This window comes from Varroa jacobsoni, unplaced genomic scaffold (assembly GCF_002532875.2).
Source record: "Varroa jacobsoni isolate VJ856 unplaced genomic scaffold, vjacob_1.0 scaffold_1425, whole genome shotgun sequence".
NCBI lineage: Eukaryota > Metazoa > Arthropoda > Arachnida > Mesostigmata > Varroidae > Varroa > Varroa jacobsoni.
In genome coordinates this window covers 336,481-349,124 of record NW_019214327.1, presented here as the reverse complement: position 1 = coordinate 349,124, position 12,644 = coordinate 336,481, and the positions used below count along the sequence as shown (strand labels likewise).

The following is a 12,644-nucleotide window of genomic DNA, read 5'->3' as shown; positions in this document are numbered from 1 at the left end:
AGAGAGAGAGAGAGAGAGAGAGAGAGAGAGAGAGAGAGAGAAAGAATAAAATCTACTTGATTCAGAATACGTTGTGACCTATCTACAACACAATATTTATTTTACGCTTTTTAACGTACCTTGATCCCTTTCTTGCGAAGCCTAACAACGATATTCGTTCCTTCTGCGAAGATAGTGACATCACCTAGCGCGACGTAGGGAAGCTTCACACGCTTCTCCAAAATCTTCACCTTTATCATTTGACCTAAACGAATCTGCAAACAATGTTGTACATAAACAAAAATTAAGCGCCAAGATATAAAAAAAAAAGACGCGGTCTAGAGCTATTAAGTGGCCTCAGCAAGACAGAAAGTGCTAGTGCTAACGACTTTATAGCCAGATATAGAGACTTGGATCCCGCTTATGGCACAGAAATCCCAACAGATCATCTAATAAAATATAGTAATATGGATATTGAGTTTTATTAAATAGTGAAAATTGACTTTGTATGTAGATCCGTCGGAAACTGCACGTTCCTGGAAGACACTATGCCACGAGCTACAAAGGGGAGCTCGAGGGCTAAAAAGAAATGCCAAGCAGTTTTTAGGTGTATGTGATTCTAATGCTTGTGACGTGCAATAGAGAGCCAAAATTGTAGTTTCCTTAGTTTGAGACCGAAAAAAACGTACTGCGTCGGGGGCTGTATAAATAGCAGAACGCTTGATCGTGGTGTTGTCACGAAAAGAGAAGCAGTCGAGGAAACTTAATGCTAACGTGTCTACCGATAAGTCATAGGGCCATATGTGGTAGAGGCTAGGAGGTAGGCGCAAGTTATTTGGGGCTGAGAACAAATTATATGGTTTTATGTCGAGCAGCGGTTCTAATTGCGATCGGAACCTACAAGCAGAATAAATAGGCATATGGTTGTTATTAGGCTATTATCAAAACGTAATTTTTTAAAATCAGCTACGCGTCGATCCGCTGATCTGGTCGTCTCGTTTAATCGGTTAACACACAACAAAAATATCAAACGAGACTAAGTGTTGAGATGGCATGTATTATATGAGACCTAGTAGGGATGCTAGGAACTACATATAGTTGGCAACACATTCAGCCCAAACATCGTAGTGAAAAATGTAGATAAAAAGCAGCATACGAGTTTTCTATCACAGTTAATATCATATTCTATGTGTTTTATGTATTATTCGTAAATAATATGTGTACCTTGTGCTTATCAACACGAATGAGTAGCCCGCGTGTCCACGAATAATGCTTTGATCTACGAGGATCGTTGAAAACCTGCACACTGAACGTACTTCTCCCTGATACTGCTGAAGAGGTCAATCCACTTGACCCATGAACTACCAAGCTACTTTCATTTAGACGAAGACAGTCGTCAGTTACTAGCATGTATCGGCATTGACCCTGAAAATGGTTAAGCGAATAAACGACATCTTTACTTGCTAAATTTAGTTTAATTTTCTTACTGCGGGAAAGCTACTTCACATTATGAAAGATTTTTTCTCAAGCCAATTTTCTACTGCAGGGCTCGCTGAACCGTACAGTTGTACCCCTTGTTATTTCTTAGTGTAAGCCTTTATATTGATGAATAACACAATTATCCTCCTAAGGGGCATTGCTAAAAAAAAACGCTTGTTATAGACGGTTAATATGGTGTTGCGCGAGGTTGTTTACCAAGAGATTATCTCCCAACCAAAAAAGACTATAGGCCATCCAGAAAAGGCAATATGGGAGCTTTTGGTCAAATAATTATTCAAGACATTAATGGTAACCTCTCGACAAGCCGCAGAACGTTCTTTATGCTATGTTTATCGATTATAATGCCGCATACGACTATTCCATGTGTCGCGCTGATAATCTCCTCCGACGGACGCAGCTCGACTTTGTTCACCTCAATGATCTATAACGACGCGTTTAGAATGGCAGACGTAATCAAACCTCCAAGACCTCTTTTTTGCCTTGAAGCAACATATCGCCTTTCCTACTTGCGTCCGTGACGGCTTCACACATAAATATTGCAGATGTTGAACCGGGTGAAATTTATTTGAAACTCGTACTAGGTCTACACCGCACGACAAGTAATCAACGCGTCTATTCTCCCGCTAGTGTCTCACTGCTAATCCAAAATGTAATACCACCCTTCAAATATCAGCCACTGCAGTTTCTTCCGGGTGTCTCAGAAGCGGAAGTTTGCCGTCACCAATATGGAACTCATCAACCAAAGAACTGTAAGAGATGAACGGTGGAAGTTGTCGAATCCTCACATCGCTACTCGTCTTTGGCTATACCCGGATACCATAATAAACTGTGCTCACTAGCGAGCTACTATGAGCTAAACGAAGGATATGTCTGCATTAGATATGGCGACTCTGTGACACACATCACGCTGCCTGCCATGGCCTCGTGTCGTGCTAAAAAACCTGCCAGATGCACTAAATAAGTTGTTTTTTCACATTGAGCAGGCGCTTTAGAGCTCGTACTTTAGACAAAAACCTACAATTTGGAAAACACATGCCTCGAGAACAGGCTCATAGAGCAAAAAAAATAACTTTTCAGCGCTGTATTATACGAGACGTGAGCATCAGCAAAGGAAAATTTAAGAGTAGAGGAAATTAACTAACACATAAATGTCTTTTACATCTCTACATACTATAATCGCTATTAAGCTCATGCATAATTGATATCTGTTGTATGCATGACAATCATTAGAGTTACATTACCGCCGGTGCCGTAAATTATTGACAGCAGGATGAAGAAAATTTAATAAAAGCTGTCGGTTATTTATTACAGAAGATAGCATTTCTTGATTCTCTGATTTGGTAAAAAAACATATCCTGTTTTGTCTATGATTAAGCAGTATACAAACCTGAAAACTGTACATAACGCCGTCAAATGTTCGGTAGTGAGGATCACCAAAGACCGCGCATACGCCATCGCTCTAAAAAAAACAATCATATTCAGTAAGCTGTATTCTAGATAAAACAACTGGACGCGCAGCTAATACTATGAATCAAAGTTGCAGACCTCCTTTACCGGGAATGTGAAATCGATTAGGAACAGATCATTTGGGCGCATATCTTTATTATTCACGTTACCTCCACACACGACGGACAACAATCGCCTGGGTTGGCCAAAACAAGCCTATGTTTAGGAGGGCACTTCGGAGATGGCGGACATTGCTTCGGCGCGCACCAAGCAGCTCCGCTCTGACAACGGCACTCTTTGCAGCGACCTGCCTTCCACGTGTCGCCATCCTGCAAGAAACGTAATGCAGCGATCGTCGGTAAAAAATCATCATATAGCAGCTAACCATTAAAGAAGACTTTGCGTAACGCGATTTAGGCACTGGACCCAACCTTAGGACTCCTTTACTACATGAAACCTTCAGCACTCCAACACAAAATAAACTACGGAAATTCGCGACCTTTCAAGGTAAATTTATTTTCTGACCTTTAAATATACGAGGTGCAATGTAGCTATTTATCCTGGCCTTTTCACAACGTTGCAGATGAAATTGGTGAGGCTTCAAAGGTGCTGATTTGATTTTTTAACATCGTTTTGCCTACGATTTGGAAGGGCAAGATTGAAACAAAATCACCCATACCAGAAAACTATAATGTTTTATTATACTTAAATGATAAATTCGATTGATTATTTTGGAAGGTAGCAGTTTGAAATGTCCACTAAGCTACTCTAGGTTCAAGTCTTACTAAAGGAATGAAAACGACGTATTTTGGTAGGTATGATGTTTCGTTCGTTTCGTTTTGATTGGATGTTGTGCCGTAGATAGCTATTTTTTGCAGGAAAAAGCCGGAGCTCGGCGGTTCAAGCCTCGAGATACCCTATAGTCGTTCGCAATAAAACGGATACTCCAGCATTGTCTTGCAGTGCAATCAACCACGCCATGTGCCAAGTAAGCAAAACTCCAAACAGGTATGACCGACCTCACTAGTATTTCTGTTCTTCATTACAGGAGCACCTACTATTTCTTGCAACCTTTGAGACCTACTTATTGATAAGTATAGACTAAGGCAACTGATAAGGATGTCGCAAATGCGATTTGAAACGCCACTGCAACAGTTATGCGAGGCCATTTTACTGGCAGAGGATAACGTCACAGCCAAAAAAATTTCGAATCGAGCAATACATAGCCGGAGCAGGCGGGCTTGATAAGGTTAATTTAAAGCGACGCTTTTGGTTCAGCGGGGATTTCAAAGATTGCCACTGCTAATCAGGGAGGCAGCAAGGGAAAAATCAAACAATATTGAAGTCACAAAGCTATCGAAGTCTGAGAGGGACACGGCTATGGTAGTGGCAGCGAAGAAGGATGCTAACATTTAACTTCCTGTGAATTTAAGTCGAGTGAAATAATGGAACCGGATATACATGGTGAGCCAGGAGTCGCCCAACAGTTTGAGAAGAATTAACAGTTAAACGCATTGCTATTTGCATTTACTTAAGTAGCAGGAGATTTTTTTTAGTTGTGCAACAAATTTTTACCAGTGGCATCGTAAAACCATTTCCATATGCCTATAGTAAAAGGGTATATGCATACTACGGGGTATTCAGATACTGGTTCACTAAACGAGTTATAGAATGGCAGTCGTTATTGTTGTAAATATTGTTTTTAAACCCATACTCACGCTATAGTATTATACCGTAATATCATAGAAATATATAAATTCAATTAGGATGTCTTTCTCAGTTAAATCTATCTTCAGTTTATGTATAACCGGCTATTTAACTAGGCACCAAATGAAGACTCCCCGATAGTCAAGAGATTTAAAAATTGTTCGATGACCTTTGGTTCATTGTATATTGTAGTTCTGCTAATGCCTTGAAGGAAGTTCTGATGAACTCTCAGAATTGGTGGAGCCTCAAAGACTTTCGAACTTTGGCCAGTATATAAGCAGATTTGCGAAAGAAGCTCTAAACTTCTTAGCGTTTATTCGTTACGGCGCTGGGCCTCTAGATCTAAACGTATTTTCTTTGGACTTGCGTCGACGTCAGTGACTCCTCAACAACTGATAAAAGACGCCAAATAACGATGGTGTGATGAAAAAAACATCACAAGTCGAGTAGTGAAATGCATGAATGGGTCACATTGAGAAAAAATGCATCGTCGACGTTAAAGTATACTTTATAGCTTACAAAACCAGATCAAGCGGCATGAAACTATTGACATAACAATACAGCCTAATAATAAGAACGAACCGCTACATGCTGATCATCATGTTCTGGGCACACTACAGCGAAACGAAGGGTACCAGCAAAGCACCGACATGAATGACTAGAAGAAAAGAGGCTACGAAGTTAATTACGGAGCGGGGAATTAGAAAAACAGAAATATAATTACGAAACTACAATCGGGTCGACCTTGCTTTGTATACGATTAGGCTTCTATAAGATTTAACTATATCGCAGGACTCACATGCAGGTCGCGAGCTAAGGAAATAGAGTCGCTGCATCAGCGGCAACCATTGCTGACAGATAGGTTTAGGCCTTGGTAATTTACGAAATATCTGAGACTGAGAAAGTCTTGATAAGGAATGAAAGAAAGGCTCATAGTTTACAAGTTAAGAGCTCTGTCCTCGTGGCAGTGTAGTGGTAACATTATTACCTGTTAAACTTAGGAACACGTGAATCGATCTAGGTTTGAGGCCGGGCCTAAACACATCTTGTTTTATGCTGGCAGCGAACCGTTTGAAGTAGTCTAGCACCGGGTACAAAACCCAAAGCACTTATTTATCTAAATCTAGATTGTAAGACGTTTTCAAAGATTATAGGATCAACACATCCGAAGGCCGAAACATTGGTGTACCACATTTCTAACTAATGCCTCAGACCAAAGCTGGATAAATGTGTGATGTACCGCACAGATTATGTAATATAAAAGACGCTGTGGGCTCCATCTTGAACGACAAAGACACTGGGTTCATTTAATGAAAATAAGGTCAAACATATCCGAAACGTTGACATATTACTTTGTTTGTATTGCTATCTGGGGAGGGCTACCTGGGCGGTAAGAGGATTCCTGAAAATGGTCAAACAGCTCTGAGGGGAGGTCCGAATGAGGTTCTCTATCATGAATTCTCTATAAGTTCTCTGCCATTTCCACCAGTAGAATTCGTACCCAGAAAAAAATACTTGAGATCTTGAGTAAACAGTAATATCCACAATCACCAAAGGTACTAGAAGAAATACGGAAATGTTCAAAAAGCAAATAAGAAGGAAGGAATGATGGTCTGAGTTCTGGCTTCTCTAACGAACAACAAAAAGCAGAGAACATTTTGGTGGATTACAGAAGGAAAAAAAACCGAGAAACCTTTGTACGTTTTAAAAATAGGATTCTCTACATTTTATACAAGCGGACGAAAAAAACGCGTTGTTGCGGGGGCTGCGCATTAAGCTGAAGGTCAACGAATTTGAGACATAATATAAAATAGATTCCAATAAAGCAAAACACAGAAGCGCTGTCTAAACAGAAAGATCGTTTGAGAAACACCGAGCGTAACCGTAAGACGATCATAAAAACAGGGATTAAGAATCCTGAGGGTCTATCAGTTTCTGATTTCTACAAAAAATGGCGGGCCTTCCTGTTTTAGTGCTGATTGTAATAATAGAGAAAAAAAAATGTCAAATAGAGTTAGAGTGCCATTATTATAATTACTTCCGTTGAATACTGGCATCTTCGATTATCGTATCGACGAATACTTTATTTAGTTACTTTTTTATTAATATTAAAATCGGTTTTAATATGTTATTTAAATATGCTTGTTTATTTTATAAAATGTTGAAATTTGCACTTTTTAAAAATGACCCATTCACTTTAAAAATCAAGCTCGAGGAAAAGTTGTATGATCTGGTAAAAACGGTTACTACGTGACCGTACAGTCATGAGACAACCTCCCTGTGTTAGTAAAAAAAACAACAAAAGGAGACGGCACGCACTCATTCAGGCGTATTCGACAGATAGGTAAGAAAAAGCTATAAATAATAATAAGAATAGCACCTAGGTGGTATAACATGGTTAAAAGGAATACTGTAAAAGTGTAGAATCTTAGTGCAAGTCTTATATTCATTCGTTATGTTTAATTTCCTCTGTAACGTTCCTTCTTCAGTTATTATTTCAACTGAAAGTAAAACGCTTATGTTTGATTGGATAAATATTTCTTTAGATAACCGCTTATAAAAACAATTTTTTTTAAGTGCATAAAAAGACTATTTCCGGTGATAGATACATTCACACGGCTTGATATAGTGCCGTAGGATTTCAATTTTATGACTGATCTAAACTTGATTGACTAAACTTATTAATACTAACTCCTATACAGTCGGATCTACTATAAACTTCTGTACTGCTAAAAACAAATATAATATCATATGAATTTGATGTCGAATGAGAGCTTTGAACCAGGCAGTTCAATGGTCTAGCGGTTAACCTTGCCTAGACAAACCTTTTAGTAGACAATTAATTAGTTATTTACAACACCGTTTTCCTACTGTCAATCCTAGAAGTTAATTTAAAAGTAATCCAACACTTTCCTTGGTGCATCAGAAGTTTAAATGAGCTCATACGACAAGATCTAAATTTGAATCTAGGCAAAAAATAGTAGAAAAAGCAGTCGAATTCCTCTCGAACACTCCTCGAAGCGTTGAAAGAAGACTGAGAGTCAGTTAGATCACAGAGAAAAAATTTTTTACTCTCTATAGATTCTTTATAATAATAACGATAATAAAGCTAAAGAAGCAAATGTAATATAACTTCAAATGGAAAAAAATTGGGTGAGGTATTTCATAAACCGTTTCAATGTGTATGAAGCCGATCTTGTAATAATGGCTAGATACTTGCTAAGGTTTTCATTCCTTTGTCGTAATTGCTGAAATTGAGAACCATCACCCGTCCCGCAAAGATTTATAGCGTGTGAGAAAATTACTTTAGTCTCCAACCGTAATCATAAGAATACTACCAATACAACATAAATGTATATGTATTACTTAAAGTTAAAGCTATATTTAGCTTGACGTATTGAACGTTTTAATCAATCTATTTTTTTTTTTGTGAATCTGAATGTATTCTCATGTATAATATGATGGAATTGATCGAGTGCCCTGGGTAGGAAGATACATTTATTTCGTTCGTTATTATTTTTTTAAATCAATGAAAGTAAGTCTAAAATAGAAACAGGCATATAAAGCGGCGATATATAGAGCTCTAAATTATAAAGAGTAGTCTTAAATAGTTTAAATCGAGGCTGTTTAATATGTGGAACTACGTGTAGCAAAGCTTCTGCATTATGTGTCTATTGAACGCAATTGTCATTAAGTCGAGAATACTACTTGGCATATATGACCGTTGTAATCGTTTCACATTCCAAAAAGAAGGCCGAGTCAACCAAATTTACTAGTTGGAAAAACTTGAAACAAGGCAGGCATAGCGGACTATCTATAAATGGATTACGAATTGTCGAAGATGAACTTAACTGGCCTCTATCCTAACGTTTGCTACTCCAAGCAAACAAAAAAAAAACAATTATCGCTGGCCTAACAAAGGCTAAGGTAACAATGTGCGGGAATAGATAAAAATGGTAAATCTGGCAATGCTCGCAGTTACCCCATCTGTCCAAATTCATTTTGATTTACGGCGACTGATGAGAGTAGGTTCGTTCTATTCTTTCTGTGGTAGATTCCTTGAGAACAAAATTGATTGATGTCTTCGACTGATGTTTCCAGCTATCCCGTATATTTACAGATCTCGGTTTCTAGAGGGTGTCCATGGTACGAAGACTAAAAGCTTTAATGTGCAAGATCGTACAACGATAAGAAACCGTTTCGGCGTGGGCTGTATGATTTGGCTTAACGTGGACAACCTATAAGTTTTAATAAAAATTAATAGATACTTTTAGTTAAAAGACTTCTGTATACGATAACTTGCGCATATAGTTCTAATCATGCTAACTTGTTCCGAGTTAACATACGCCTGTTCAACTCACGCTTAAAAATTCCTCATTTCCAGGTCCTCAGTATCTTTCCGAACAGCGACGTGCTTAATTAGCTTTGATGGTGATAAATAATTACCGGATTGTTGACTAATGCACCGAAGCTGTATATTGAATATTTTTAGTTTTAAGAGTACATCTACATTATTAAAAAACTTTTCGTATGTAATTTTTTTTCTTTATTGTTATGCAGAGTGTTGAAAAGGATTGTGTAGCTCAGCCAGTTTCTAATTAAAAATGGAAGCAACTTGCTTTGATGTTTATGTGTATCTCGACGCATTTCCTATTTGAGTCAGCAAATACTTCAAATATCTTTCGAAACGGTTATCTCTTCTCTGAAAATTGATTTATCAAGCGACCTAAAATTGCGGTTTTCGGAACACACTTCAGTGCCGCCCATCTTTTTTACGACCCACCTTCTCAGATTCACAAAGTAGCTAGGTAGGCAAGTTTCATTTAAATACGTGTGCAAGATTACGAGCAAGGAGTGCGCTAAAATGTCATTCCTTCAGTCTGTGGAAAATTCCGGCTTGTAGGTAATTCATATAAAGGAGAACTGCACAAACAACTACCATTACAAAAAGCTTCATTTGCCTGCACATATTCGTATCTGTACTTAGGGTTTGTGAGCGCGAGAGGTCGTACCGTTTATCACGTTGAGCGCTCCAATGTTATTTCGTAACTACCTGGCTCTATACTCCATCCACTCTCCATGAACGAGAAGAACCGTTATCATCAAATTGTCATTTATTATTGTGAATAAAAACAACAATGAAAGCGTTTTAAAATAACTCTTATAAATTGTTATTAGCGCGAAGGACAGGCGTCTGGCGTTAAAAACATTCTAGATATTACAGCTTGTGGGCGTTAAGGCTTTTGACATAGAAATACCTAATGACGATATGTGGTTCCTCTTTAGCGTGTTGCAAGATACGTTGCGCTATCGTTCCAAATCAGAACGATCGATTCAGCGGAAATTTTGACGACGGCCACGTAAGAAATGAGCATTGCCAAATGATATTAGTTGAGAATTAGGTGGCCGACTGACCTCTCGACCTAATCGTAGCACTTATTATAGGTATTTTTATAAGCTAATGGAAATATAAAATGAACTTATACTACCATATAGAGTCTTCCATTGTGTGTGCACTGCTGCAAAGGATTCTTTTCCCGTTTTTCTTGGAGGGCGGGACTTCGGCACCTGGGACAACAGGTATCACCTGAATGCGTCTGATGTTCCGGGGGACATTCGAGCCGAGGACAAACGATCCGGTGGCAGACGGAAGTACCATTCTACTCGTTTGCCGGAAACATCCAAAGTCAACAAAGAAATGTTATTCTATATTACTCATAAACTTTGTTTGACCCAACAAGTTTTATGATGGGGCTTAAGCTTAATCCTGTATCGTTGCTTTTTACTAGCCTATTTGACGTTGAATTTAACAGCAAAAATAGTAAGAAGCATAACTTATGGAAGGATGACTACGAGGCTATAAATGTCAAACATTCTTTGGCTCTACGAAGAACCATGTGCAATATGTTCCTTATTAAAATGCCTTTTTTTATACAGAGAAGTATATTTCGAAATATAGTAAGGTATTGCAGAAAAATAGTAGAAAGTTAGAAAAGTACGTTGATAATTCAGAGATAATAATAATAATAAAAAATTATGCTAGTTATTTGTTGCGTTTCAAGCTGGAACAATGAAGCACACGAATGAGAATTTTAAAATAACTCTATTCTTATTTAAAGGACGTACATAGATAGGCAAACAAAACTCGCATGGTAAAGAATAATATAATTATAATAGCGATTAAAATATTTTAAAAAAGTATGAGAGATTTATCTGGCCAGGTCTGTCCAGTGTTTGTAAACATGTTCATCCGGCTAAGGGCCAAACATACTCAGTCTCTTTAGATGGCCCCGTAATGGAAAATATCTGTTTTTGTTAGAGTGCTTAAATCGGACAGCGCATGGAAAACAATGGCAGTCAAATGTCTTCCCAGGCACCGCTTACATAATTCAAGGCGTTTCACGTCATTTTGAATTACGGCTCTGTGCAGTTCAGCAACAATTTCAGCACTCATTACACGAATAAAGGTCATATATTGTTTTCTGCGTTGTTTTATAGATTCTATATTTTACATTGCCCCATAGAAAAAATCGAGTGGAGTCAAACCATAGAACTGAAGAGATCCATCTTTGTCATCGATGTATATCAAAATCTGGGATAGGCCAATCGGTCGATCACTTTGCGTACGATAGCAGCAAGCTCGCTATAACTTGCTCATTCGGTTCGTGTTACTCGTGACTTCACTTCATCCGCAGTGAGTTAGTCTCTTCAAATTTCTTGATTAATCGTCTTAGTATTTCTTTCACCAACGAGGAGCCTCATCCGAGTTCTGTTTGACACTTACGGAATGACACTTACTGTTCCGTCCGACAGTAACTTTTTACAAAAACGCGTGTAGCAAGTCGCACACACTGTGTTTATTGCTCGACGGTCTGCCAGCCCCAGTTTGTGCATGACTATAACAGAAAGAAACCTTTCACCTACTTACATCCCAAAAAGGCAGTTTGGGTAAAAAGTGTGAAAAATGTATGTTCATTCGCGACAAATTGTCCACTTTCATTTATCTGCAATTTTAAATATGCTCTGTTCTGTGTCTCAGTCTATATCGAAATTGTTGTCACTGCGAAAGGGTGCACGCAATGCTAGAATACATATGACTTACTTAAACCTTTAAAAAAACACATTTTAGTTTATACTATCAAGCAAGCCAATCCTCCACCATATGCTTTTTTATAAATTAGATTTTTTTTGTTATGGCTCTATAAGGGGTTTTCCCTTACACGTGTCACGGCTCATATATAGATAATTTAATTCCATAGGCAGTGAGTCGCCGGCATAAACATTTTGCGCAACGAATGAGTTGTAATTTTAACTACCAAAGTGACAGACAACCATCTTAATGCCCCGGTTTCCCCCCTAGAGTAGTTCTGTTTCCGCATCGCAAATGTTACGACTTTAAGAGGGAGTGTAGAAATAGCTTGCTGTAAACGAGTCCCGTATCTATCTTATATGATATATCAGATAGATTAGATAAGATAAACAAAAACCTGATGCATGCACGTTCGGGATCTAGCTTATAAGTTGTTTCTAAGTTTGTATCTAAATGAAAACAGGTATTTTAACAACACTTTTTGCATGTGCTAAAATCGTCATTCTTGACGGTAATTTCTATTCAGTATAGCGACCAGTTACCGTGATCGTAGCTTCATATCGGGACCCAAACCGCTCACTTTTCTAAATATTATTTTTCAATTCGCAAGGAACTTTTTATGGTAGTCGTACATTAAACAATATTGATAGGCGGAAACTTTTCAAAGTGTCGAATATATGTGCCATAAGCTGAAGTTCCATTATTGCAGGCCAGAAGTCCTAAGGCGCAAAGGCTCAAATAAGAGCGGAAGTTCATAAGGTACGAAAAGGCGCGAAAAATCTCAAAGACACTAATCGTTGGAGTGTATTTGACGATCTAATTAATGCTTGATATCTCTTGCTTCGAAAAGGACCATTAATTTTTGTATTAAAGACTCAAGTGTATCAAAAATGAAATTTTGGATATTTGAATAAATATTTGA

At 38.1% G+C, this 12,644-nt stretch overlaps 1 protein-coding gene across 3 annotated transcripts in view; it reads right to left on the bottom strand.

Moving 5' to 3' along the window:
- The window catches only part of LOC111269943 (BMP-binding endothelial regulator protein), a 118,379-nt gene that overhangs the window by 23,115 nt on the left and 82,620 nt on the right, over positions 1-12,644 (bottom strand). For all 3 annotated transcript variants that reach the window (XM_086972297.1, XM_022849872.2, XM_086972298.1), the window contains 5 exons: positions 10,122-10,292; positions 3,096-3,254; positions 2,867-2,938; positions 1,204-1,404; positions 120-254 (listed from right to left, as the gene is read on the bottom strand). In XM_086972297.1, coding sequence (XP_086828423.1) covers positions 120-254; positions 1,204-1,404; positions 2,867-2,938; positions 3,096-3,254; positions 10,122-10,292 — 738 coding nt within the window. The remainder of the gene's footprint in view (positions 1-119; positions 255-1,203; positions 1,405-2,866; positions 2,939-3,095; positions 3,255-10,121; positions 10,293-12,644) is intronic.